We start from the raw sequence: 27,975 nt of genomic DNA, 5'->3' as shown, positions 1-27,975 counted from the left end.
AAATAGCAATCATGTAAATGAAAAGGGCACCAAGTGTAGTACAGAATCCCTATTACCCACCATTAAACTCAAATATTATCCACCATTTTCTCCTAATCTCCACTGAATGTTCATTAATACTCTGTGATAACTATACACACAGTACTGTATACAGTCAAGAGTCAGAGACCATCCTTTCATTTATTCAGTTTAAAGTCAAATCAGCCATTCAGTACAAATTTTATTTTCTGTGTCAGACAATAATGCAGGAAACATATCTAACATAAAATTAATGAAAAGCTTCCACCACTACCTATATCAAATTTATAAATATTTTTCCAGTCTTTCTTTTGTGGACTATACTACAACTTTACGTTTTCCATCCTTCCGAACAACAAACAAGTTACAGCTGTGCCCTCCCAACGAAGGTTGTTCACAAAAGTGTCAGTGATGTTTTATTACAACCCTTTGCCTTCAAAAGTGACTGACATTCAAACAAACTACCCAAACACACCTTAGCCGCCTTGCAGATTTCTTTGTTATGTGTATCCAAAATGGGTAAAGGATATATTTCTGACAAGATTACATATAAGACAATTCAACGGAGAAGCTGAAAGGTGTAAGCCAAAAGAAAATAAGTGAAAAAAAAACATGAGTTTAAAAGGTTATTGCAAGATACAGAGAAAATGGGACTCATAGCAGAACTGTCAGACTACCGGAACTACACTATTACAAAGACAGTACTTAAAGATTTTCTCTTTGAGAGTCAGAAAAAAAGAAACTCCACTTCTGCTTCAGATTTGAATAAATGCACATGTGTTTCTATGTATCTTCCACTGTGAGAAGAGAACTCAATGCTACGGGTCTGAAAGGATGTGTAGCTATCAAAAAGCCACTACTGAGAAAGGGAAATAAACGCAAGAGCAGAAAATGTGCACTAGTTCACCACAACTGGTTTTATGGACCAATGAGTAAATTTGAGATTTATGGAAGTAATAGAAGGCAGTATGTATGCCGCCAAAGCAATGAAAGACTCTCAGAACCAGGTCTACAACCGTAGGTCATTCCTATGTTCCCAGGGTCCTATGTTCCCCAGCTCTACATATGTGCTCTCCCAAGGTCCTATGTTCCCAAGGTCCTAGGACCCTGGGAACATAGATACGCTCCCCAACCGTAAACCAGGTCTACAACCATCGTCAAGCATGGCGGAGGATGCAAGTGCAAATTTGGGGTTGTATAACACCACCTGGAGTTGGTGATTGAAGGCATCATGGATGCCGGTAAATCAAATAAATCTTAACATATCATGCAATGCCTTGTGGACAATATTTGATTGGGAGCAAATTCATTCTACAGCAAGATAATAACCTCAAGCACACTGCTAAGAAGATCAAGCAGCTGGTGTTCTCAGAACAATGGCCTGGACACCCCAGAGTCCAGACCTCAAAATTAACAAATGGCTTTGGAATTACTTGGATTGAGAGAAGCAGAAAATGCAATCAACTTATAACAACTTTGGAGGTGTTTACCAGGAGATTTCTTTGACAAACTCAAAGCAAGGCTCAAAAAAAAAACGCAATTACTAATTTAGCAAATTAAATGAGATTCTTCTTTTGACCAGACAACCCTGTGGTAGACTACCATTAATGTAACTGTAAATGTAGATACTTCTGTTCTGTTGTATCAATAAACTGGTTGGCTTTGGAATAAGTCCTAATCTTCTTCCTCCTGCTCCTGCCCCTGTTCAAGCAGACCCATGAAGCAGAGGTAGTGGGAGTTGCAGTAGACTGGAGCCTTGTTTGGACACGACTGCACCTGTTCTGGCTTCAGGGAGGCAAATGGGTTTTGTCCACTGCCCCTGATGTCCATTTCCAGCTCTGCAAGGATCTGCAGGGAGTAGTTCAGCTCCTGCTCACTGTGGAAACACACACACATGCGCACACACACACACACACACACACACACACAGATGCAGAAGTTGTAATTCTCAGTTACAACAATTAGAACAACAAATGTAATAATGTTACTAGTAATATTATAAAAGAACCAACAATAATGGTTGAGGTTACAGCAAATAATTGTGTTTAGCAACACAGTGAATTAGAACATTAGTTATTATGTTCTTTCATGTGGGGGCAGTTGCTATGACCTGTGCATGAAACCTAGCTTCAGAATGGACTAAAAGCAAGGGTTACCGGGTTAATTAAGACAAAAATGCATGAATAATTCACTCTGAATCTGGAATAACTGCTGTATATTGCTTTGTTAAAAGAACAAGTTTCAGTTTGCAAAAAGTAGTCCTGTATTCAAATTACACAAGTCACTGTTAGGTTGAAAACCTACTTGAACATGGTAAAGAGTGAAGGGATGTCGTAGTCTCGCAGGAGCAGCAGAGTAGGGAGCCAGCCTTCTCCCAGACCCTGGGTGGCATGAAACCCTGCAAAACAGAATCCATTGAATAAGATTTGCAAAGACTTATTTCAATGAAAGGAAAATCAGAACCGAAATGGAGTCCAGGTTGTGAGAGGTAGAATGTGTAGTGTGTGTGTGTGTGTGTGTGTGTGTCACTCTGACAATAATCCAGTTAAGTGTGTTATTAAATAAATGTCCAACTGCCATCCCAGACATTGCTGAGACTCAAGTCAATGAGTTAAATGAAGCTCACCTTCGAGTCTGTCAATTCTGAAATGCAGCCAGAAGCCAGGGCTGGTTCTGATCATGTGATGCACAGAGAGTGTGGTAGTACCTGTATATTTTGCTCTGCCAGTGCACATTCTAACCAAAGCAGGGGGAATTTGAGGGGATGAGAGGTTGTGCGCAACAGTTCTGCTGGGCACTATGATAAAATGCACAAGTTATGGCAAAGGCACACAACTGCCCATTTTCAGATGCTAGCTGTGACGGTCAAAAGTTGCGACTTAACGTGCTGGATGCCCTTCCCAACCAGCAGACAAACAGCTAGAACATGAGTACGCAGTTCAGTGCCCAGAAAATCCTCCTTTCGAGTGACCCATGGTTTTGCAAGGAAGGCCTCATGATAACAAGTCAATAACTGTAAGACTGGGGCAACAGTGAGGAACAGCCTAACGAGCGATGCAGGCCGCAACAGCACAGTGGACGCTCGGAATTCACATCCAAATGCACAAAAGAATGGGCAGGCAGACAGACAGGGCTGCTGGTTGAGGAGGAGCTGCCATGGAGTGAAGGCCGACCGCTATGGCCGCTGCGGTGCCACGGCTTGCCATGCTCCCGACGTGATAAGGCACATCCAGCATTTTTACCCTCTTAACAGCTCCCACCCTGTATTAGCGCCTGTGGAGCGGAAGCTGGAGGGAGTCAGAGCCAGCACCGAGGGCTCAGATGCACTAATACAATGGAGCCAGGGACACGCTAACAGATGGGAGCCTGAGTGCAGCGCAGCAAGCTCAAGGATCAATGACAAGGGACTCCAGCTGTTGCCATGAATCACAAACAGATAGGCAGTAAAAGTCTGGCGCACATGCACATTCCTCCGCTGTGAGTTACAACCAAAGAGGCCTGGTGTGTTGGTAGGTGGGAAGGTGGGGGGATGGGGTGGTTAAAGACAAGACATTGCCTTTTAAAGAAACCTGCCATCTGGAGTTCGTTGCTCTGAACAGAGATATGAACTCTAGATGAAGCCATGACCTCCAGAACAGATCAATGGGTCCTCAAAGTCAGTTGTTTTCCAATCCAAATCTATGTTTGTTGGCCATAGATTGGTGGATCATACCTTATATGATATATATGATATCAAAGGAATGTCTTTAAATAGGCAGCAATGAATTGTATCCTTTCCAGTCCTGTACAGATCATAACTGGACTATGATGTCCAAATGACTATGGCTATTATGCTGCTATATTAAATTGGTCTTTTGAGGTAAAGGCACAGATTACCAGTAACATAGTCTGAGGTCTAAAGGAATGTCAATAATGAAAGACAGAACTGTACCTGGATGGAATCCCACTACCAGGTCAGGCTTGGCTGCCTCCTGTTTCTCTATGACATCTTCCCAGAACTGGTGATAGAGTCCCTTGTAGGCACTGATGTAAACTCTCCCACGAGGCCCAAAGTCCCTCAACGGAGGTCTCATAATGGGCCCCTCCACTACCTCAGGTCCCACCATCACCACCTCCAGACCCTGGTGACCAGGGAACATGCGGTTCAGTTCATCCATGTCCGTGAGCCGGGCCCCCATGGTCTCGCTGTGGGAGGCCCCAGCCAGGTGGATGGTGAGGGGCCGGGCGTAAGGGTCCAGGCCGAAGAGGCGCAGTCCCAGGCCCAAAGTAAGCGGGCGGGAGAGGAACTCGCTCGTCACCCGCCAAACTGACTCCCGAAGGTCGCCCTCCTCTGGGCTGGGCCTGCCAGCGTTGGTCCACAGATCTCTCATGCCACGCCCAGACAAGATGGCATCCAGGCGGGGGCTCAGGTCTCCCTGCATGGACAGCCAGTCTTCCCAGCCCTTCACACTGCCTGCAGGCTGTGACCACTGCTCTGTGGGGAAAGGGAGATCTCCTGTTGGAAGTAGAGAAGAAGATATTATCATAATGACAAGAACACTTTTAGCCCTTTATGATTATGTTTAGGCGAACACTGGTATAATACAAAATACTTTGCTGTCATGTTCTTTTATTACCTTTTATTACCTACAAATGTATTTACACTGACTTGATGAAAGCTCAAGTGGTTTAACTACAAAATCATTACAAAATCTTATGATATTACCATTGGGTGGCATAAAAATAAGAACTGATGGTGTGGTGGTTGTCACAAGAATTAGTCTTTGGATCTAGTGGAAGAAAAGATGATAAGATCTGTCTCCAATTCACTTCCCAACAGACAGTTCCTCAGATACTTGCTGGCCATCACTCTCACCCATAAACACCAGCCACTCCACCAGCCGGTCGATGGCCACCAAGCGCAACGTCTTGCAGAACTTTTTGTGCTGTGGCCAGTCCTCCTTCTGGCACTCCTTACTGCAGTAATATACATTCAGACACCTGGATGAGAGAGAGCAAAACAAAATCTGCATTACAGACGGTATAAACTAAAATAGACTGAATGGGTTTGGGATAGAGTTCAATGGTTCTTTCTCTTTAAAACACTCTGTAGACAGTCCAGTAAGTCATACAAAGGACAGAGATGAGGGCTTTAAATTAAAGGAAACAACAGTTCAAACATGCAGCTGGTTCTTTTTTTACACCACTTCACCTGTTTAAGTTTAGTGGTCGTATAGTTGAGTTGTAACACAGCTGAGCATGACATCTAATCTTATTACTGGGTGAGATATTTTCACTTGAGGGCAAGACATAATGAGGGTCAAACCCCAGTGAAGTTTACGGGAGCAGCCCATAGTGAAAGCACAGTTCTGTCACTGCTGGCTGGTTCGTGCATCACAGTAACACAAGACTGAATCTCAATGTCGGAATTCCAGCAAATCTGTGTCTGTCATTATAAACTAATATATTGAAATTTCTCAGTTTACTGAAATATGTAAATTTCTACAGTCATATGCTAACTTGAAGGATGGAATAAACAGCCAAAATGGTCAAGAAGTGATTAGCTGATATGATGGGTGGGATCTATTATATAGATTGAGTAGTGATTGTTGGCAAAGAGTTGAACTTCATAGCACAAAAGATTCCGCCTGTGGAAATTGAACACTTAATTAAAACCGATTGCATTTTCATTAAGTAAATTAGCAATTTTCAAGACAATATAGCCTTAAATGAGTGCCAACATAATGTATAGCTAACTGTTGTGACTAGCTTATTAACTTTGCTACCAAGGCATTATCGACCAGATCCTACTACTTTGTTTATATCCAAATTGCATTCCTGGATCACTTTTTTTCTAAATGGAAAAACTTAAACACACCCTGAGCAGTCTAGGGGAGGTGACTACAAGGCTCCTTAAATCCCTTCTTGGATATGGTCCAAAACAAGGGGATGTTTCCCCAGTCTAATCAGTTAGAATAGCAGCTATATTTGTTCTCTATTGGAATGTAAAATACGACTGCCACAAAAAAGTCAAATGATGCCCTTTTGCCATGGCAACACATCACCTGATTCATTCTCATGTACCATAAAAAAAATGCAACAATGCTCATTTCCATAACAATGTCAAAATGATATGTCACTCATCTTTGATATACCAGTAAAAACATATATGTATACTCTATATATGGGTAAATTATTAAATCACAAGTTGAAATGTACCTGCTGAAACAATGACCTCAAAATACATCTTTTGAACTTTGACTTGCACCAGACTTCAGTGTTGGAGATACACATATTAAATGCTTATTGGGATGGCTCTGTTTGGACAGTGTGCTGATGCAAGAAAGGATCAGATAGATTCACCTGCCCCAGAACTGTAAAATCTGCCCTTCCTGTGGCATGCCTGGCTCCTGTGAGACCACCCGAGCCATTAGTGCATGATCCCATCAGGAACACATGACAGGCAGTGAGATCTGGGAACGCTCCACAATGGAGACCACAGCACTTCCAATATCCCAGCCCCAGAGATCCTCAGTGCTCACATCAGACTAACAGTCTCTCCTCTGTTAGCAAATCAAAGGCTTGTCTATCAGAATTAGACATGACATGAAAACATTACGTCTGATTCCGACTGAACATCTAAAACACTAAACATTACTTGAACATGAAACATTGACTTAACCATTTTAAAAGGAGATAATGGAAATGCTGACGGAATACTGGCTGACAGGACAAATGGCTGATGTCTGAGGCTTCCATGTATGGAATAACAGGTGTGAAGACTCCAGCAAAAAGAAAGAGTGGAGAGAGTGCAAGTGAGGGAGAGATAGATTAGCAACATAATGCGAAGAGAGACAGAGACAGGCCCTTGAATGTGCCTAGCATGTCGATGAAGGGAATTTTGACAGCTCTTCTTCAAGCTAACTATACCCCTGTGCCTGACCCAAAAAAAAAGGCCAGTCGTGCTTGGCCTCTCTCACCTTCTCAAGTATTCAGAGAGTGAAGGATGGGAATTATCAGATAGGATTACTGGGAAACTTGATTAATTGGCAGTTCCTGTCTAAGACCACCAAGCTTGATAAAATACTTTTATGTTTTCTATGTTGTCTTTAACTGTAATCTTTCACAGAAGGCATATCATACATGGCCTTGAGGAAGGCCTCAGCCCCTATTACTGTTATACAGTACCCTCCGTAAATATTAAGTATTATTTTTGCTGTCTACTCAACCACAATTTTATTTTAAAAGAAAAGATGAAAAATATGAAATTACATATTAGCTTTAATAGCAATAATAATAATAATAATAATAATAATAATAATAATAATAATAATGTATCTACAGAGGTTATGTGATATTCAAGTCTCAAAAAACAGAGAGAGAGACCCGATTAACTTTTTGCATACACGAAGTTATGGACAGAAACTGCTTTATAAGTACAGAAAGAGATATGGTTTTTATATTCAATATATTATAAGAAGTATTTGTTCTATAGAGTTTGTGCAGCAAGGTGTAAAAGTTTAGCTGTCAAGCCAAAACCAGCAGCAGCTCCCGCTGGTTTTATATTTCCAACACGTATAGCTAAAAATATAACAAGCTTTCAAAGATGACAACTAGTGGATGATCTCCCCTTAATTCTGCTTCTATGCCAAGATGGCTTGATGGAAAAAGCATCTGAACGGGGGGTGGGGGTGGGGGGGACAATGGGTAGGCAATTTTCACCCACTGTCCGGGCTTAACGACTGTCTGCTCTGAAAGTAATCTGACCTGGGTAGGTCAAAACCAATGAAGTCAAATAAACATCCAGACTGAATTATAGACTTAGGATTTCATCTTTTAATATTTAAGATCTTCCTTCTATCCCATCAGAAGATGAGTTAACAAAAGTATTGTTTTTTAAATTCTCTCTGAAATTTTTCTGCTTATAGAACAAGTATGTGAGGAGAAAAACTAGGTATCTAATCTAGGTACATAAAAAATAAGTCAACACTGTAAGGTGCTAAATGATGAAATACTGGCCACTTTGAAAGTATATGAAGTGTAATAATATAACTATATTCATATATAAATACAGAGCCCTCCAGAATGACTTGCCACCCTCAATTAAAATGAACAAAAATGCTCATTTTTTAATGAGCAAACCAGGTTTTCAATTATATTTAGGTCAGGGGACTGGGGTGGCTATTACACCAGCTTGATTCTGTGCTCACTTAACCATTTTTGTGAATTTGGAAGAATGCTTTGGATCATCGTCCTGTCGGAGGATCCAGCCACAGCACAGTTGTAGCCTCCTGGCCAGCGGCAGCTAGATTTTGGTCAAAAACCTTCTGGTACTTGACAGAGCCCTTGATGCCATTTATCTGAACAAGGTTCCCATTAGGAAGCAAAACAAGCCCACATCACATACCCACCACCATACTTCACAGTGGGGATTAAGTTCTTTTCTGCATGACCATGCCTCTTTTTATACCAAAGATGTTTTACAACTGTTGGTGCTTGATGACAGCAGCCTTCCAAATAGAAGGCTATGTGGAGGTGGTGTTTAATTGTAGTTTTGGAGACGTTTTTGGTGCAGTTTAAGTTTTTCTTTATTTTTCTGGCTCATAGTTTTTGGTGATGAAAAAATGCTGCCATATTCTGCAATTCTGCAACTGTCATCCTTGGAGAATTTTCTGGCTCACAAACTATCTTCCTCCCTGTACAGGTATGTGCAGGAAAATACACTTGTGCCTTTTTAGGCAGGCTCATCACAGCTTCAGTTGTTTTTAAATAAAAAATATTAATAATTGCCCTAATAGTATAAATGGGCATTTCGAGCAATTCATCAATTTTTCTGGCCATTGTCTGATTTACGAATGTGAACAACCTTTTGCTTATTTTCATTGGGGACTCTCTGACCATCCCCATGTTAATGGATAACCAGGGGAAATTGTCAGGTGTGTCATCTCATATTTATATCCCATGAAACAGGAAGTCATGCATTACCACTTAGGAGTTCATAAAGACTCAGATTAACTTTAAAATAGGTGAAATATAAATGACAGAATGAATAAGAATTTTTAGAGGCCCCTATTGTGACACATGATTTTTTTTCTGAAAAATACTCATTTCTTGATGAAGAATTGTTTTTATCTTTGGGCAATTCTACCTCAGATTTAGATTTTTTTCCACATTTTGAGTGCAAGATCAAGCTGATAAAACATTCTTTTTTCATTGCCTGCCCCCCCATTTTTACCAAGGGTAGCAACAATTCCAGAGGGCACTGTGTGTGTCTATGTAAGGGATAATCCATGACAAGGTGGGTCAGCTATCGAAAAATAATGACCAAAGCAGAGGCAAAGAACCCCCGACGTGAAGCAGAAAATTATATAAATACACATAACATATTAAATATAATGTAGTAATTATACTTAAATATAGCTTCGTGTTCATTATATTGTCATTTTGGATTGTAATTTCTTTCAGACTCGCAGAGGGTGTCTATAGCTCTGAGAGCTGCACCAGAGTGTTGAATTCTCATAGTTGATCTCGGGCAAGTGGACCGCTGCTGCCCTTGACTGCTTAGGCCGGTCCCTGTCAGCACATGACAGCCTTTTCATCATGTTTCACAAACTACGCAGCAGGGGTTTATATTTGAGCTGCTCTTATGGACATAGTTTTAAAAAAGCACAAAACATGCCAAACATGCTAGATGTGCCTGGATCAACGGATTGCCACATAAGCAGCCTGATACTGCAACGAACAAGACAGGGGGAGTCTAACATGAGAAAAATTGATAAGCAAACACAAACCAAGTGGAACCCTGTAACTCCCACAGCAGCAATGACCTCGCTCATTCCTACACAGCACCCTCCTGCTCCTGAACCGCCCACGTACTTAACGCAGCGCTTGAGAGCTTGGCCCTCCGAGAGGTGGCCGGACAGCTTCTTGCAGGCGGCGCAGAACTTGAACGTGTCCTCCATCTTCTGGAACATCTCCTTGTGGGACCGGAAGCCAAGGCCCTTTGCCTTCCCCTGCAGGGCAGCCCTGGTGTGAAAGAGAGGGGATGACATGCCCTTTACCATTAAAACCAAATCTACGGGATTATACTTGTGTATTGACTGCATTTATTTAATACAATCTGAGGGAATATTCGCATTTCGAATTCTACCAGGTAAGTGTTCAAAGCTAGAACACACAGGAGTGAGAGGCCCACCTGTAGTCACCATAGTCATTCATGTTGAGCTTGTTGAGGATAACCTTTGACAGGCCAGGAACATTGGAGTCCAAGGAGTAGAAGCCCAGGCGGTCTGTATATACACCATCTGGCCCAGGAGTGAAGGACTCTGGGAGTGCTGGGCAGGAAGTAGCCATTGTTCACACTGTGGGTAAGAGTCCACACTCTTAGGGTTCTGCAGAGGACTGCATTTGATACTGTACAGTTTGCCACTTGACATTGCATAAAACTCTGGTTCCAAAAACTGTATGCAACTGAACTTTACTGTATTGAAATTTAGCTTCTCTGTTTGCCTATTTATGCTTAGTGAATGTTGATGTACCCTTTTCATTGAAGCCAGTGCACACAGAACATGTGGAAAGACTCTGTGGGGAGCTTTGCCTTGCTGACTGACAGACATGACAGCGGTGGTTCAAGCCTTTCTTATGGAGAAGGACAAGTCAAATGGATGGTGCACTCAGACAGCTAATTGACCATTATGGAGTAGACTAGAGGAAATGTGATTGTCTACTCCCTCTGCCTGTCATGTACGGGAGTGTGTGGGAAAGGGCGAGGGGGAGGGAGAGAGCGAGAGAGAGAGAGAGCGAAAGAGAGAAAAAGAGACGGGGGGGGGGGGGGGGGGGGGGGGGGGGGTGGTAAATTGGACAGCCCCAGCAGATATGAAACACTAACTCGGCTGTTGGCTGATCTTTTGGCCTTGATGCAAGAGACACCCAATAGGGATTTCACTGAATATACACTACATTTGACAACAAAATGACCAGTTACTTTCTTGTTGACACATTTGCAATTAAAAGTATTTAAGTGTGGTTCATTACATTTTTAATACCCTCCCAACTTGCCTATCAAGAAAAAAAGAACATAAATGAAACAAGAGATAAATAAATTCAAATGATCACAAAACTTTTAGATTAGAATCCCCATATCAATGGTTCATGTTTGAGTCTCCAACAGTCAACGCAACAACCATGAATTAAAACTCGCTATTTATACAGCAAACCGCAACCAAAGATAAGGTATTTTAAAACCTCACAGTAGGACAACGCATACATCTCAAATGCAAGAGCTCAGGCAGGCATTATTTAAAGTTAAAAATACAATGCGATACATTACTGCATAATTTGGGAGAACAGGCCAGTGGAAAAACATTGGCTGCATTAACGTTTTGCATGTATGGTTCTTGAAATAGCTTAAGAACTTAAAAACCAGTAGATATCAATATTGCTGGTGAGCTGAAATGTTTCCCTCCTGGGAAATAACCAAATACTCTAAGGGATTTGTGTAGATATCCCACTTTAAGAACGATTTTAAAAAACAGAATCATTAACCAAATCCCTCTTTAACTTAGACTTGAACTTATCTGGAATAAATGTATTCATATCTGTAAATATAGTTGCAAGTGTGACACTGCATACAATATATACACTAAGGCAGATCAGAACGCAGAAACATGACATCTACTTCACTCACTGACACAGTTACATCAATGTTGAAAAATATTAATGCTTTTATATTCATATAGATCATAGTGAATCAGTTCTGTTCACTTGACAAGTTTCCCCTCATGAGTAGCTTTCATTTGCCCTCCTTAAGCTAAATACTGACAGAAGACATCTGCTATTACATGGCACATTCGTTTGAGATTCAGGCAGACATATTAGAGAAGTTGGAAAGGTGCATACCTGGTAAGATTTTAAGCAGATGGTAATCTCTCAGGTCAAAAGACTAAGCCCCAAGTGTAATCCAGACCCCGCAGAGTGGCAGGATGAGATGAGGGGGTGATTGACAGCTCCCCAGGATGGTTTTGCAACCCCCGACTAGATGGAACCAGGGCTGTCCTTCCCAGAGCCACATTTGAGGGCTCTAAATACACAGGCACCTCCCCTCCTGAGGATTCCAGTTTTGGGTGAAGCAATGAGGAGCTTGACACATGAACCTTGCAGAGCTGGTTATCTTGACTTTCCCCCTCCCGTCCCTCATACAACCAGTGTGGCGCTGCTCTCTGGTGATGTAATCAGTACCCCCTGGTGGACAGCAGTCATAACTACGTAACCAAAGTCCAAGAGTGGATACTGCGTTTAGTACTTTCACTAAACCAATAGAAAAGAGACGTGGATTAAGAATACACCCAAAAATAAATACATAAATAAATAAATAAATAAACAAACCAGAAGCGTTTTTTAATTAAAAAACAAAATTTATTTGGTCCTTCAGAACCTGAGTTTGCAAACTAAACGTACATACATATTTTATACATTATTTTTTCTAAAATTGATAAAATATTCCATATATCACATTCCTGCCCAATAGTGGTCTATTTTTGTTAAATTTTGTTACATTGTAGGCTTGTTTTTTTTTACAGGGTAAAATTCACCACGCAAAGGTTATGCATTGGTGTTTGTACAATTTACAAATAGAGGGAGGGAGGGTGGCTTCAGCAATCTCCCGCCAGAATTCCTCCTGACCAACAGGGGGCAGCACTGCCCCCAAAATAGGGATGATCTCAGGTTTCTCAACTAAAGACTGACTCATAAGACATGGGAAAACAAGGGGAGACCAAAGAAGCCGACTCAATGTAATTAGTTTCAGAAAAAAAAGTACAATCACTGTGCTCAGCACAGCACACGTTGCTCATAGTCACCCACCAGACTCATTTTTCAAGTCTCCCAGTGTAATCTCTCAATCAAGCAAGCAAGCAAAAATAAAATAAAAAATGTCACAGAATAAATCAAGTTCTTACTCTTATCCTCTCGGTGCAGTCTTCAAGCTTGCATTACACAAAGCTTCAAGCATCAAACTTTTGTGCTTTTTCCCCCATGTACTCCGACTATACAAATAAATAACAAGAGACCAGGGGAAGTCACAGAGCTGCACATTCCACAGGGACTGAACCATAGTTTGCTTAAAAGCACACAGAAACACTACACAGTGGCCAAGATTGTTCATTATTCAAGTTTATTAAGCAACTTTTATAGGGAACTGCCCGGCCCGTACGAAGGTCAAGACCTGGTGAAAATTAACCGAGCAGAACTGAAAAGGGAATCTTGGTCATTTGCTGCCCACGAACGTATCCTGCATCTCACATCCAGATTTCAAGTTTTTGATTGAGAGTGAATTTAGCTTATTGAAGAACCGTGACGCCTACGTCTCCATCTTTCCCCATCTCACAAATCCAGCATTTGAGGACATTTGAAGACATGACCAGCATTTCATGACCAAAGCTTCCACACTTCCCACCAAACATTTTACTGCACTTGCTCTCAGCATGGAAATGTACTGCTCGTCGTTGGGTTCCTCTCATGACCCCCCCGCGGTGAGCGGAGACCAACGCCGAACCCTCCCTGCCGCTTCGGAAAGGAGCGCCCGACCCAGCGCAAACCGCCCTGGGCTCCTTCCTACGGAGGGCCCGGCGTATGGATACACACGGCGAGCCCTGGAGCCCTGCGTGAGCGCGCTAAGGCCCGGTCACATCGTGGGCCTGACCGCTCCACGCCACAAGCTTCCTCTTCCTCCTGCTGCTGGAGACACATGGGAGGGGGGGGGAGGCCCCCGGGGGAGGCAAGCACTGAGCGCGCTCACAAACAAACTCTGCACCTTCAAAAGGCTCCGCTGACTGACGAAATCCCCTTCCTGGCGGCAGCAGCGGCTCGGGGGGGCGCTCTGGGTGAAGGAAAACAACACCGACAGGCGCGTACGGAGACCTGTCACGGCTCGGAGCGCTCCCTCTCCCTCTCCCGCCGGCCGGCCTCGCTGCAGCGGGCTTCAGACCGCGAGCGCAAATCAAACCGCACTGCTTACTTTCAAACGCGATCGTCCAGGGAGGGGAGGGGGACAGGGAGGGGAAGGGGGGGCACTCGCGTCACCAAGGCATTCGCTTAAACAAGGTTTCCAAACGAGGCCCTCTTACAGCGACGGCGGATTAAATAAAAAAAACTTGAGCTTGAGATTCCCCGTTTGAGGAAGGACGTGTCGGGATTTTTTGAGAGGGTATCGTTTTTTTTTTTCTTCCCCTACTTAGCTTTCAGCGCTTAGCTGACAGCCTAAAATTTGAAGCCCTGACTCGCGATCATCCAGGAGCGGGCGAGAAACGGCTGCGCAGGAAAGGCTGCTCCCGTCACCGTGACGACGGCTGTCACGGCCTCGCTCCGATGCGTCAGATCCAGCAGCAGGTAGGGAAGCACACGCACGCTTCTCACCGCATCAGCTGTCACTCTCCGATCGCGCGGAGGAGAGGAGCGGGGGCGGGGGCGGGAGGCGACGCCTAGAGCGAACGCCAGAGACGCGGACAGGCGGGGCTCGGAGGGAGACCGGACCCATACAGCCGTACCGAATTTTACGTGTACCGAAAACATTAAAACATTTCAAGTGCGATCCCCGGTTCTAACACAACCTGCGGTGTCAGGACACGCGGCTGCCGTCCCGCTGCTCGCGTCTGATTGGCCCGGAGCGAGGGGGAGGGGGCACGGCAGGGTGAGGCGCGCAGACGGGGCGGGGCGCTGGTAAACCTGAGGGAATGGGTTCCTAGGAGAGGAGTACCTCATGATTTCACAGAACACAGACACGCCGACAGCCAAAAAAACGAAAAGAAAAGGAAGGAGAGAAATGGCAGCCATGACGAACGTGATGTAAAAACATTGTGACAGTCCATATTCACAGCGCTTTGGCTTCTGCCTGAAAGCCTGAGAGGGGAAGGGGGGGGGGGGGGGGGGCTTGTGGGCGGGACTGCCCTCCTGATGACAAACGGCTCTGGCAGCGCAGTGGGCTGTGTGGGGGTGTCACAGCTGCGGCTCTAAAGGGGATTGGCTCAGTGGGACAGGCAGGCCTGACTCAGTAGTTTCAGCACCGCCGACGCGAACCTCCTCCTGCTTCAGCGCGGCAGACCGGAATGGAGGGGCCCTCTTGCGCCCCCTGCAGGAGGTGCTCCGCTACCTCCGTCTCCCATTCTCAGTTCCACCTCGTGGGTGTGGGCCCAGAGGCCGGGTCCAGTCCAGTCCGGTCCGGTCCTGTCCGCTGGTTCTCTCCCCAGAGGCACGGGCCTCTGATGCGTACGCAGCGCGCAGCGGGTCAGAGGAACCGGCGCGAGTGCAACGGGAACCAAACGGGACATTCTGGCAGGGCAGCGTTCTCCTACGAGTTCTCCCGCGGTGAAAAAATAGACAGGAGGAGAAAAGACGGCACCGTCTCCTCCTCCCTTCTCTGCGTGGCCCCCGAAGCGCGGGGGGGGGGGGGGGGGCAGTTTGAGTTCATCCTCCGGCGGGGGGGGCGGGGGCCGCGGTCATAGCGGGCGGGGCCGGTGCAGCCCGTCGATGTCGGGGGTGAGCGAGGGGCTGTGGGTGGCCTTGGTGGGCGTCCAGTCCCCCAGCGAGGCCTGCGCGGCCTTGCGGTGCGCCAGCCGGTGCGTGATGGAGAAGCCGGCGTTGCCCTCCAGCTGAGACAGGACCACCAGCACCTGCCTACGGGGGGAGGGGGGGAGGGAGAGGAGGCAGGGAATAGCACCATGACACGATGAGCCTTATTATGAGAGCGCTCCCCTTTGGCCACATGAACTTACAGCCCTCACGGTTCAGGAGGAACAGTTTAAGAGCTGTGACATCATGGACTGACTCAAATGTGATGGTGTGGGCTCTTGCTTGTCTACTTTTTAAAAAATATACTACTTTCATTCTGCTGTTGCTTTTCTAATTTACTTTAATTCCTTAGTATACCAAGGGAGGAGTCTTGGAAATTAGTCCATGGGGATAAATACTTAATTCAACGTGTCTGACAGGAGTTTATCCCCAGAACATATTTAGAAATGCCCAGACACTGCTAAATAGATTTTTTCTTTCCCAAGATGGCCAATGATATTCAGAAACTTTTCTTTTTGTTCCTTAATTGGTAAATCTGGTGAATCCCTTGTTACTACAACTACACGACTTGAGATTTGCAGATAAAATGTCAGGAGGATTATTCAGCCCAAAATTGAAATTGAAATAAATTCATAAAATCAGCAGGGGTGAGCAAGTCTGTTTTTTGTCTACTTTTAATTATACAGCCTGCTTTTTTCGGTGAACCATCCGCATCCAGAACAAACATAATTTGTGTGAGGGAATATTGTATGTGAGAGGGAAAATAGTGACAGTTCATATTAGCTTTCTAACTAACTAGGTTAGCTAGCCAATAGCAACCTGCTAGTTACTGCCCAATGTTGTCTCTTTCTGCCTGTTAGCAATGGACTAGGTTGGACTGAGGTTGGTAGAGATTTGACAGAGCTGCCTTCTCTTGCACTACAGTGTCTAGTGTGGCTAGAGCAAGCACTAATGTTACTCAGACTGATGCTCTTATAAAATATAGCTGCATATAATGACTAATCATTTACAATATCCAGGTTTGTGTTGTTTGTAAAGTACAGCTTTATAAAAAAATGATCCGTTATTATACTTGGTAAATGGTAAATGGACTGCATTTATATAGCGCTTTTATCCAAAGCGCTTTACAATTGATGCCTCTCATTCGCCAGAGCAGTTAGGGGTTAGGTGTCTTGCTCAAGAACACTTCGACATGCCCAGGGTGGGGTTTGAACCGGCAACCCTCCGACTGCCAGACAATCGGTCTTACCTCCTGAGCTATGTCGCCCCCTACATACTTAATAACAAAAGACATTTCAGTGTTAATTCATAAGGTTTGTGCTTTGAAGGCAGAATAATTTCAAAGCCAATGTACAACAGATGGAGATAACTGCCATTTTCACTCACTTCCACAACTTCCACTTCTAGTTACAAATACAGATCCAGACAGTTTTGCTGGATAGGAAGATAAGTGATAGTGCGGTCTCTGCACACTGCTTGTTCTCACCATTGTAGCAGTGCTGCTTTGCGATATCAAACAAATACATAAAAATAAATATTTCAGAGGCTCAAAGCACACCTTTGATTTTGCCTCAAACTACCATAAACACAGAATTGGCATACTGAAGGTGTGGAGCTGACTAAATGTCTCTGGGGGGGATCCTATCTGAGCAGGGTACTGTGGGAAGTGGAGTCCCACAAGGATCCTTTCTGGGACCACTGTTCTACCTCATTTATATAAATAACCTTGACAAGGACAATGAAAGTACATTTGTTACATTTGGAGATAAATAAACAGAAAAGTACAGCACCTGTGTAAGGGCGGAACGCTGTCAATGGTCTTCAAGCTTCCGCGCGTGGACACAACGTTGAAGCTGTCCGTGCAGTCACACGATACGTGGAGGTAGTACTTGGGGTGGCGGTTTTCCACCACTACAATGAGCCCCGCCCACCCGTGGGTCAGGTAGTAACATGTCATGCCCTCTCTGCCCTACAGGGGGAGACAGAGAGCAGCTCAGCCAGAGTTCAATTGAGGTGCATCCCATTACTCTTCACTCCGCACCTCCTTTCCTCCACTCCTCCACTACCATTCATCTCCCACCCGGAAGTATGTGGAGGAAAGGAGGGGAGGAGGTGAGTTTGAGTGCGCATTGCTCGTCTCCTCCAATATTGGAACACTGGAGGGAGGGAGGACACAAAGATCGGGGTCCAGGGGAAGGAGGGAAGGAGGTGATAGTGCAGGAAAGGAGCGTGCATTTTTTGAATACTGGGATGCAGTCTGGCAGTCTGAAATGCAATTGAAAGGGAAAGTCTCTCCACTCCCTTACCTCGTGCCTTTCACCCTTGTTCTCAGTCAGTAGGATAATGGCGTCTGCCAGAGTGGTTGCCATGGCCTCCACCTGCTCCACCATCACCTGCCGGGAGCTGTAGATCGCCAGAATGTACCCGGGGATGTCCTGGCAGGAGCGCCCACTGCTGGTGGGACTGGACACTGCAGGTCAAGAGGAGACATTATAAAGATGTCATCTACACTGCTTCAGCTGTTTCAAATATGTACTGTTGAGTCAGATTCTTCTCTCTCTAGATTACATTATTGTGTTTAAATTACAGCACACACTGAAAGCTAAAGAAATTCTTTCCAACTGAAATTGCAACAACTGTAGTGACCCACCACCTGGTATCCAACCGTTCATCATCATCATCATCATCATGCCACAGAAATACAAGGAAAATCAGCAATCTACTGCCAAAAATAAATGTGCACTTGACAAATATAGTAATATGTTCTATTGTAATGGGACATATTCCCAGCCCATAGATTTCACATGCCATTTTTAGTGAATATAACTGAAAACAAGGTGTACAGTGTGAGAGTCTCTGTATTAATGATATATATATATACATACATACATACATACATATGTATGTATATATGTGTCTGTGCTCATAAGCCCTGCTCTGTGTACCGGTGTGCGTCTGTGTGTGAGTGAGTGAGTGAGTGTGTGTGTGTATGTGTGTGTGTGTGTGTGCGTGAGCGTGTGAGAGTGATTGTGTGTCTGTGTGTGTGTGTGTGTGTGTGTGTGTGCGTGAGCGTGTGAGAGTGATTGTGTGTGTGTGTGTGTGTCTGTGTGTGTGTGTGTGTGTCTGTGTGTGTGCGTGAGCGTGTGAGAGTGATTGTGTGTGTTTGTGTGTGTCTATGTGTGTGTCTGTGTCTGTGTGTGTGTGTGTGTGTGTCTGTGTGTGTGTGCGTGCGTGTGAGAGTGATTGTGTGTGTGTGTGTGTGTGTGTGTGTGAGAGTGATTGTGTGTGTGTGTGTGTGTGCGTGAGCGTGTGAGAGTGATTGTGTGTGTGTGTGTGTGTCTATGTGTGTGTCTGTGTGTGTGTGTGTGTGCGTGAGCGTGTGAGAGTGATTGTGTGTGTGTGTGTGTGTGTGTGTGTGTGTGTCTATGTGTGTGTGTGTGTGTCTGTGTGTGTGTGTGTGTGTGTGTGCGTGAGCGTGTGAGAGTGATTGTGTGTGTGTGTGTGTGCGTGAGCGTGTGAGGGTGATTGTGTGTGTGTGTGTGTGTGTGTGAGCGTGTGAGAGTGATTGTGTGTGTGTGTGTGTGTGTGTATGCGTGTGTGTGTGTGTGTGTGTGCGTGAGCGTGTGAGAGTGATTGTGTGTGTGTGTGTGTGTCTATGTGTGTGTCTGTGTGTGTGTGTGTGTGCGTGAGCGTGTGAGAGTGATTGTGTGTGTGTGTGTGTGTGTGTGTGTGTGTGTCTATGTGTGTGTGTGTGTGTCTGTGTGTGTGTGTGTGTGTGTGTGCGTGAGCGTGTGAGAGTGATTGTGTGTGTGTGTGTGTGCGTGAGCGTGTGAGGGTGATTGTGTGTGTGTGTGTGTGTGCGTGAGCGTGTGAGAGTGATTGTGTGTGTGTGTGTGTGCGTGAGCGTGTGTGTGTGTCTGTGTGTGTGTGTGTGTGTGTGTGTGCGTGTGAGAGTGATTGTGTGTGTGTGTGTGTGTGCGCGTGTGAGGGTGATTGTGTGTGTGTGTGTGTGTGTGTGTGTGTGTGTGTGTGTGTGTGTGTGTGTGTGTGTGCGTGCGTGTGAGAGTGATTGTGTGTGTGTGTGTGTGTGTGTGTGTGTGCGTGCGTGAGCGTGTGAGAGTGATTGTGTGTGTGTGTGTGTGTGCGCGTGTGAGGGTGATTGTGTGTGTGTGTGTGTGTGTGTGTGTGCGTGAGCGTGTGAGAGTGATTGTGTGTGTGTGTGTGCGTGAGCGTGTGAGGGTGATTGTGTGTGTGTTCCCTACCGGGGGTGAGGGTGGCTCCAGTGCCCATGTGCCAGTGGTTGAAGGCGCAGCAGACCACGGCGTACTCCCCCGGCTCCAGCATCACGTCGCAGCCCACGAACTTCTTGACCGCGCGCTTGCTGTGGGAGAGCAGCCGGCCCAGCGCCAGCTTGCTGCCGCTGCCGAAGGACGCGCGGAACACCATGATGCACAGGTCCAGCAGGTGGCTGTCCGCCGTGTCCGAGCGCCTGGGGGGCACACACAGAGGGGGGGGGGGGGGGGGGGGGGGTGCTCAGAGATGGGTTTGGGGGCGGGGCGCGGGCCCTACCGGGGCGCCGCCCGCTCACGCACCTGCCGCCCTCCTGGAAGAGGGCGAACTCCAGCGCCGTCCTCTCCAGCACCGTCAGCGCCGTCACCGTCACCGGCCCGCTGGCCCGGCTGGGGAAGCAGCCCTGCAGGCGCACCTCCTGCCAGTCCGAGTGGATCTTACAGATGTCCACCGAGTCAAAGTACCTGCGGGGGGCGACACACGGCATCTCAGCGAGGGAGCCGGGCCCACGTTTTAGGAGCGCTTGCTCCTGAAATTCACGTGTGCTGGGTGGAAAAATAATTTAGGAACACGTTTACTAATTAGGATGCATTAGTGCGCCCCTAAATTTTCATCACCTTAGGAGCACACGTGCTCCCTCGAAAACAAGACCAGGTCAAAACCTAGTATGTGGCTGGACCGGCCGACCAATGGTGTAACTTCATGTCTCGGCCGACCAATGGCGTAACTTCATTACTCGGTGACTCAGTCACAGTCATTAGCGTTTGTAGGGCTGGCCCCGCTGTCGCGATCCAGCCAGAAATGAGCAAAGACCCCTGAAGAGTTTAACAAACTTTCCTGCTTGGGCTCTGAAAAAACTCAGAAGAACTTACACGTACAGGTGTTGCCATGACCACTCTCTCTCCATCCGGAGAAACAACTTCAATAACTCGCACTTAATGACCGCCTCAATAAAAGAAGAAGAAGAAGAAGGAAAAAAAAAAAAAACTTTAAAAACATCAACTTCCTCTCGGTTCACGAGCGGCGTCAATAAGAGCAGCCGCTCTGGGGCTCTCAGAGCAGCGGTGAGCTTAGCGGGGGCGGCCCGAGCCGCGGGGGAGACGACCGACGCCCAATTAAGAGCTTAATCTGCCACGCGGCGCGACCGCAGCTGCTCAGAGCCGTCCTGAGCCGCCGCGGCGGGGCTTCGCTCAGCCGAACGCCGCGCTGGCACCTCGAGTCCAACGAAGCCCGCCACGCTCGCTCGTCAGCCCGACTCGGCGGCCGCCGCGGCCAGCGTTCCGCCGCGGAGCCGCACAACAACAGATGTCTGTCAACTAAAAAAAAAAAAAAAGAAAAAAAAAACTGCGAGGGAAGAAAGCGAAGAGGCCGATTTGTTTTAAAGTCTCTCCGTCGCTTTTGTTGACCGCGCGTTACGAAATCAGCACGGGAGAGAGCGCATCTGTCAACAGCTCTCCCTCTCTCTCTCTCGCCCCTTTCTCTCTCCGTTGCCGCGGGGACGAACAAAGTCAATACGCGATGGCAGTATTTTGTCTTAATATTCCGCAGAGCCTCGCAGTCGGCACCAGCAAATCAGCCGCCTAAATGAGCCGGTCGGCGTATTTAATATCGTGTGTTGGTATGATGGATGGAGAGAGGCAGTTTGTTCTGAACCGAGTCAGGTCTTTTCTCTGGCCGTTATTGATGTCATCACAGCGGCGATAAATCATGGCTGCCGGGCTCCTCCGTGAGACCGCTGTACCGGCGCTATTACATCACACACACACACACACACACCCACACCCACACATCGACACGCACACACACACACAGACACCAACACTTACCCACACGCACACGCACACACACACACACACACACACACACCCACACCCACACACACACATACACACACAAACGCGCACACACACACCAACACTTACCCACTGCTGACAGGGCTAGGGCAGCCCAAGCGTGTGCGGTCTGTCGGTGAGTAAAACGCAGGCCACCGGAGGCACAGCACTCTTCCCACCTGCCCGCCCGCCTCCGCACGCGCTCCTGGGAGCCCTGTTTGCGCGCAGCTTAAGCACGCAGACGTTAAACGACCGCAGTCCTCAGCGCGACGTTCGTTTCCAGCGTGTGGAGATAGCGGTCGCTCCCGCGTTCGCGAAGCTCCCGGAGAAATAAATGGCTCTTGTTTGTGTGCGTCAAAAGAGCCGAATTCCATTTATCTGCATTGGCCCTTAAATGCTTCGCAATTTCTGGCTGCCAAGTTCCCGTCAATCCTGTCAAGCAGTTCTCAGCCTAGCTGGAGATTCATATTTGTCTGGCTAACACCGCTTCAAAGAGAGACTTGGGGGAATAACCATTCATGAAGTGTCTTCAGATTTATTTCCGCTGTCAGCGGTTTCCTACTAAATATGACAGGTGGACAAGTGCAAAGAAAGCAGCTGCAGAGGCACAGATGAAACACTAGGGGGCAGTATGGACTGATGCTAAAGGTCACTGTTAAACCGCGGAAGGGAATGACACAGACTCGCTCTAAGGTCAATGACAAGCTCTCATTGAGAGAGCTGCTCTCTACTTCCTCATACCCAACGTGTTTGCACCCGAGCCCAGCTCTGACCCTTTTACCTCCCGCTGAGGTCTTCCTTGTGCCTCATTCAGGGGCAGACCTAAAGGGGCATGACAGGGAGAGCTTTCCCAGGCACTAGTGTTTCCAGTTGGGCTGTTAGAGGCTGGCCCTGTACGCGCGCGTGTCTGCGTGTGCATATTAGCTCCCTGCGCACATCGCTTCTCTACCCGTCCCCGGCTCCACTCACTTGATGAAGTCGCCGTACTCCATCCAGAAGACGCCCTCGCTGCTGCCGTGGGCCATCAGCTCGTGCCGCAGGTGCTGCGGCCAGTCGGGCCACTCGTCCGACCAGCTGCCGTTCCAGGAGAAGCGGCCCCACGGGTTACGCAGCCGGAGCAGCCTGGGGTTGGGGGGAGGGGGAGAGGTTTGGGTGAGCAGGCTTGGCATGTGCGTACATACAAACCATCCACACACTCGCTCTGTATTTTAATCCCTTTCTTGAAGACCGTCGGCACCCCAGCGCATTTCCGATGAACCCGTCACCTTCAGCGGTTATATGCGCTAGCAATACCAGCCAGCATGATTTCGCGCATGGTTACGCATGCGCGGCTATTCCTCAGCGCTCCAGGAACAACAGCAGAATCGGAATTTAACTGCACAGATAAAACATTTCCAAAGACATGAACTCCTACATGAAAAAAAAAAACTTCATAAATAAAATAAAATGCAGAAAAAACATTACAAATTATGTTTTCACTTCTGTTAATATTATGTTAGCATATTCCTATTGTCCTAATGCACCCCTGCATCCCACTCCCATGTGCACACAGTAATATACTTAATTGCACATGCTGATGAGAGAAGGCAGCAGCACACAGCCCTTCGCAGAGGATAATAACACACATTAGCCAGCGGCGCAGCTGGACGCAAGCGGCCGCGTCGCTGCATTCAGCCGCAGACGGCAGGGGCCCGTCGGCAGTTGTGCTCGTGGGAGCGGCGTGCGAGCGGATGCGGCGTTTAAAACAGCCGCGGGAGCGCGGATTCTTCCCTCCCGCCACCTTTCCGTCTCCCCCGCAACGACCCTCCCGGGCACGGTTACCTTGCCGGCGTGAACTTTCGTAAACTCTCCGGCCCACAAAAACAAACACGGCTATCTGCTAACGGACACTGACCAAACACTTCAATCGCGCCGTGTTTACTGTAGCTGCTCCCTCGGTGTTCAGGACATCGCAAATACTGCTGCTTCATTAACTTTGCTGTGGATTAGGGCAACGCATTTCCCGTGAGTGATGTCCTCGTCGTTTTCTGTTTATATTAAAATATGCAGCAAGTACCGTGAGCTAAAACGCAATTGTTTGTCTAAATAATTATTACTTTTGGCTGCGTATGACTAAAACCGCAACACATTCGTAGACGCTGGTCATTAATTTTGGCGATTTAAAATTTAATGAGGCATAAGCATTACCAAACGGGCCTTTTTTTAGGGAAAACGTAAATGCTGGAGACACGCTGTTCACTCAGCACAGAGTCACTAAATTAATATAATTTATTGTTTGAGGATTTTAGGGAGGAACACAAATGAATAGAGCTCATTTTCCGCACACATCTCCCTGAGTGTCGACAAGTTTATAATGTCGTTTATAGGAACGTCTTTTATATGAATGGTCTGGTGTATCATCCCTACATCTACAGACTATTCACTGCTATATATTCATCTATAAAGAATTCATTGGTCTGCTTCCCTCTCACCTTAGTTAACTGCTACATTGAATTTCTAAGTATCACCTTTGCTCCAGTGACATTGCTCTTTTTAAAGTCCCCTCTGCTGAGTTTGAAAAGTTAGCTTTCAGCGACCCAGCACCATACAGCTGGAACACTGTAAAGACCTTAAACTGGGCTTCCTAATTCATGTCATTCAAGGCAAAGTTTGATTGTAACTTGCGTTTAATGTCATGTCCCACTTGAAAAAGAGATTGCAATCTCAACAAGGTTTTCCTGGTTAAATTAATGTGAAATAAATAAAAAATTAAATAAATGATACAGCCCAAACTCAAGCAAAATAGTTAAAATCTGGAACCTCTCGAAAAGGTAAAGCCAAAGAACCTCTGAATGGGGATAATTCTGACCAATATTTAGATGGATCTGTAAATATTCTCAGGCACACCCCACCTCACCTGTAGCCCTGAACGTCTCGAACGTCCAAGATGGAGTAGGCGTGTCGGGGGCGCAGACCCAGTGACTCATACATCAAATCATCCACCTTCATGTTGCCTCCGCCACAGGAGGCCCCCATCAAGAACCTGGCAGGCAGAGACAGACAAGCACAGGCAGACAGACAGATGGTCAAAATAGCTTGTACTGTGATGTCACAAAGACAATGAGCAATGAGGGAGAACCACCTAAACATACTGTGATGTCACAAAGATAATGAGAGAGAATCACCTAAACATACTGTGATGTCACAAAGATAACGAGAGAGAATCACCTAAACATACTGTGATGTCACAAAGATAATGAGAGAATCACCTAAACATACTGTGATGTCACAAAGATAATGAGAGAGAATCACCTAAACATACTGTGATGTCACAAAGATAACGAGAGAGAATCACCTAAACATACTGTGATGTCACAAAGATAACGAGAGAGAATCACCTAAACGTACTGTGATGTCACAAAGATAATGAGAGAGAATCACCTAAACATACTGTGATGTCACAAAGATAACGAGAGAGAATCACCTAAACATACTGTGATGTCACAAAGGCTAAGAGAGGTAGAATCACCTAAACAGTTCCATGAATTGTACATGGTGTACTGTGATGTCACAAAGACAATGAGGCAGAAGCACCTCGGGTCCACGAATCGTATAACCTCTATCCTAAATATTACCCCGCCTTAACCAATGGCTGCCTCCAGCTGTAGAGTGGCACCAGCAAGGCATTCTCAGCGTTTTTTCATCTCCAGCCGTATTTGATTTTAAAAATGAATGTCATTCCTTATGCATGAATCTCAGCTCCCTGCAGCAGGGTGGAGTCGGTGCTCATTCAGAGGCTTATTAACCCAACGAACAGAGGGTGCGGATCCCCAGCACGCGGGGCCCCTTAACCGCGGCGGCACTTTGGCCCCCTCGCGGTACCTCCCGTCTGCGCTCGCTGGCGCGCGGCCCGGGGCCCCCCGGCTCAGCAGAACGCTCAGGCGCGGCCCCAACGCGCGAGACGAGCGCCGCCTCGCCGCGGTCACGGCAGGACAGGGCCGCCGGGACGCCCGCCATTCCTCGCTTTTTAACGAGGAGGAAAACGCGCTCCGCGCTGCGTCCGCTCCGCAGGCCGCGAAGTACTACTCCCGCGCGCTTTCCCCTCTGACTACAGAAAGCTCTGGCCCACGGCAAAGAAGGCTAAAGGGAACGTGCACAGAAGAGCGGCGAGGAGAGGACCGCCTTCCACAGCATACATACACAACGAGCTCCGCGAGGTCTTTACAGAGCTACTCCGGACCGCCGTGCGCCCATCAGCAGCTCTGCATCGGAGTCACTGTGTCAGCCGCTTTAGACCAAAGCGCAGACGTGGGCTGTGGGGGAAAGCGCTACGCCCAAAGCTAACGAGGCTCAGCTGCGCAGGACGGGGGCGAGAGGCCGCTCTGTGGCGTGGCGTGGCATGGGTTCGGGGCGGCGGATAAAGCGCGGGGGGGGGGGGGGCTATCCATCGCACGGGGCCAGGCCTGAAGCCGAGACCGCCTGCCATCCACAGTCTGCTTTCGCTCGTGTGTGCTCTGAGGGAATGGTGGCAGAGAGACATATGGAAGGTGCCAGTCAGGCTCCGCCCCCGGGGCAGCAGATGGAGGCAGTGTGGGATTACAGGTCCTCCGCGCGGCGCTGGCAGCGACGGGCTCTCCTCAGGGGAACTCGGAGGAGGACGCGCAAACGGAGGAGGCGGAGACTTCTCAAACCGGAGCGCGTAGCGGCGAAGCAGCCCGGCGTCCGCGCGCGCGTCTGAGAGCACCTCCGAGACTGCACAGCTGCCAGGCTCCTGTGATCTGTAATCTCTCACAGACGCACGGGGAGACGCTCCCTACCTCTTTCCCAGCTAAGGCGGCCTTCTCTTTCACGCTGGGCTCAATCACACGGCTTATCTCCAGCACCGCTCAATCTCCAGCTCTACGAAACAAGCCCTGTGCCTCACCTCCTCCTCCACCCTGACTCACCGTCTCCCCCTCCCTCCCTCTGTCCCTCCCTCCCTCTTCCCTTCCTCCCTCCCTCTCTCTCCCTGCCTCCCTCCCCCTCTCCCTCCCTCCCTCCCCCTCCCACCCTCTCTCCCTCCCCCTCCCACCCTCTCTCCCTCCCTCTCTCCCTCCCTCCCCCCCCCTCTCTCTCCCTGCCTCCCTCCCTCCCTCCCCTCCCCCCCGGTGTGGGGCTCACCCTGCCTCCTTGGAGCTGAGCATCTTGGCCCAGATGAGGTCGGTGTCGATGGGCTCCTCGCGCGGGTTGGTGGAGCTGACCTGCAGCATGAGCGAGTCGCAGGGGGCGCCGGTGAGCGTGGCCAGCCCCTCGATGGCGCGGCCCGCCTGCAGGGTGAAGTAGGAGCCGTGCAGCTTGGCCAGCGCCTTCTCGATCAGGGCCACCCACAGCTGCTTCCTCTGGGCCTGCGGGGGGGGGGGCACACAGGGGGGACAAGGGGGTCTCAGCCCGCTCATCACACCGCCGCCATGTTCACACGTACAGCTACGCGACACGGCACTCAAGGCCGCGCTGTATCCCGAATACAGTCACTGATGCAGGGGTGCGACAGGCACAGAGCAAAGCAGAGTGCCAGCAACCCCCTGTAGCCATGACTGTGTTTACCATACAGCGCTACGGCTAAGTGCCGTATTGCTCTTATAAAACAGTTACAACATATATAAACATGTATCAATCTGTTTTCTAATGTTATTTGTAAGTGACAATTTGTGTATGGAGTGATACTGCTTACAAACTGGCTGTTAGATTGGCTGTTACTGCATCGGATTTACAATAGCTGAAGAAAAGGGTCTCAGCCAATCAGCATCCAGAATCGAAAACACATGCATACGAGGATATACTTTAAAGCACTCTTAAAAAGCGATTCTGAATCTCAAGCGAAAGGCTACGAAGTGCTCTCATGCGACACTTGAATGCCCAGGCTTTTCAAGTGTATTACACGAAGAAGCACTTTGAAACAACCCTTCTGTCACAGGGAACAGATGAACTTGGGGGAATCTAGACGGGCCCGTTTCCTCTGAAGAAGCTTGTACGGTGAAAGCAGGTTACATCAAAACACGGATAAAAATTTTATGAAAAATAGCCCCGGTGTGAATGTAGTGGGTTTTTTTTTTCTCCTCAGATGAGGCTAGATACAGAAACCTACTACAACAGATTCAGCTGGGCTTTTTTCCCCCATTGTGGAAACCTGCAGAAGGCCAAACAGTCATTAAAATTCAGCACAACATGAAGCAGGGGGACAGAATGCAGGTCCATCTGTACCGGAGAGAGCGCCCCCTCTTTCAACCTCAGCCCTGCCTTCCCATTCCCCTGGTTCAAAACCCCCATTAGCGCT

The 27,975-nt window shown here is 47.5% G+C and overlaps 2 protein-coding genes across 2 annotated transcripts in view; both read right to left on the bottom strand.

Moving 5' to 3' along the window:
* Positions 1 to 11: 11 nt before the first annotated feature.
* On the bottom strand, positions 12 to 12,103 carry LOC118219919 (putative protein MSS51 homolog, mitochondrial). The gene is made up of 7 exons (XM_035403411.1): positions 11,896 to 12,103; positions 10,193 to 10,358; positions 9,874 to 10,023; positions 4,874 to 4,998; positions 3,950 to 4,513; positions 2,323 to 2,416; positions 12 to 1,894 (listed from the first exon to the last, which is right to left on the bottom strand). The coding sequence occupies exons 2-7, from the start codon at positions 10,348 to 10,350 to the stop codon at positions 1,693 to 1,695; spliced, it is 1,293 nt and encodes a 430-aa protein (XP_035259302.1). The 5' UTR covers positions 10,351 to 10,358; positions 11,896 to 12,103; the 3' UTR covers positions 12 to 1,692.
* A 3,372-nt stretch (positions 12,104 to 15,475) lies between these two features.
* Positions 15,476 to 27,975, bottom strand: part of capn15 (calpain 15) — a 49,950-nt gene continuing 37,450 nt past the window's right edge. Inside the window, exons 5-12 of the mRNA XM_035398299.1 lie at positions 26,823 to 27,046; positions 24,580 to 24,705; positions 22,653 to 22,805; positions 20,154 to 20,315; positions 19,824 to 20,050; positions 17,868 to 18,031; positions 17,352 to 17,530; positions 15,476 to 15,666 (exon numbers count right to left, since the gene is read on the bottom strand). Coding sequence (XP_035254190.1) covers positions 15,489 to 15,666; positions 17,352 to 17,530; positions 17,868 to 18,031; positions 19,824 to 20,050; positions 20,154 to 20,315; positions 22,653 to 22,805; positions 24,580 to 24,705; positions 26,823 to 27,046 — 1,413 coding nt within the window. The 3' untranslated portion in view covers positions 15,476 to 15,488. The remainder of the gene's footprint in view (positions 15,667 to 17,351; positions 17,531 to 17,867; positions 18,032 to 19,823; positions 20,051 to 20,153; positions 20,316 to 22,652; positions 22,806 to 24,579; positions 24,706 to 26,822; positions 27,047 to 27,975) is intronic.

This window comes from Anguilla anguilla, chromosome 2 (genome assembly GCF_013347855.1).
Source record: "Anguilla anguilla isolate fAngAng1 chromosome 2, fAngAng1.pri, whole genome shotgun sequence".
Classification (NCBI taxonomy): Eukaryota; Metazoa; Chordata; class Actinopteri; order Anguilliformes; family Anguillidae; genus Anguilla; species Anguilla anguilla.
Note: the sequence above shows the minus strand (reverse complement) of the source record. Positions and strands in the feature narration are given on the sequence as shown.

What these genes read in the sequence shown, in the direction of transcription:
- LOC118219919 (XM_035403411.1), bottom strand. Translation starts at nt 10,350, where the DNA reads ATGGCTACTTCCTGCCCAGCACTCCCAGAGTCCTTCACTCCTGGGCCA. An exon ending in GGAGTGGCTGGTGTTTATGG is followed by an intron (nt 4,514 to 4,873) that starts GTGAGAGTGATG and finishes TACTTCCAACAG; the next exon opens with GAGATCTCCCTTTCCCCACA. An exon ending in TCACTCTTTACCATGTTCAA is followed by an intron (nt 1,895 to 2,322) that starts GTAGGTTTTCAA and finishes GTGTTTCCACAG; the next exon opens with TGAGCAGGAGCTGAACTACT.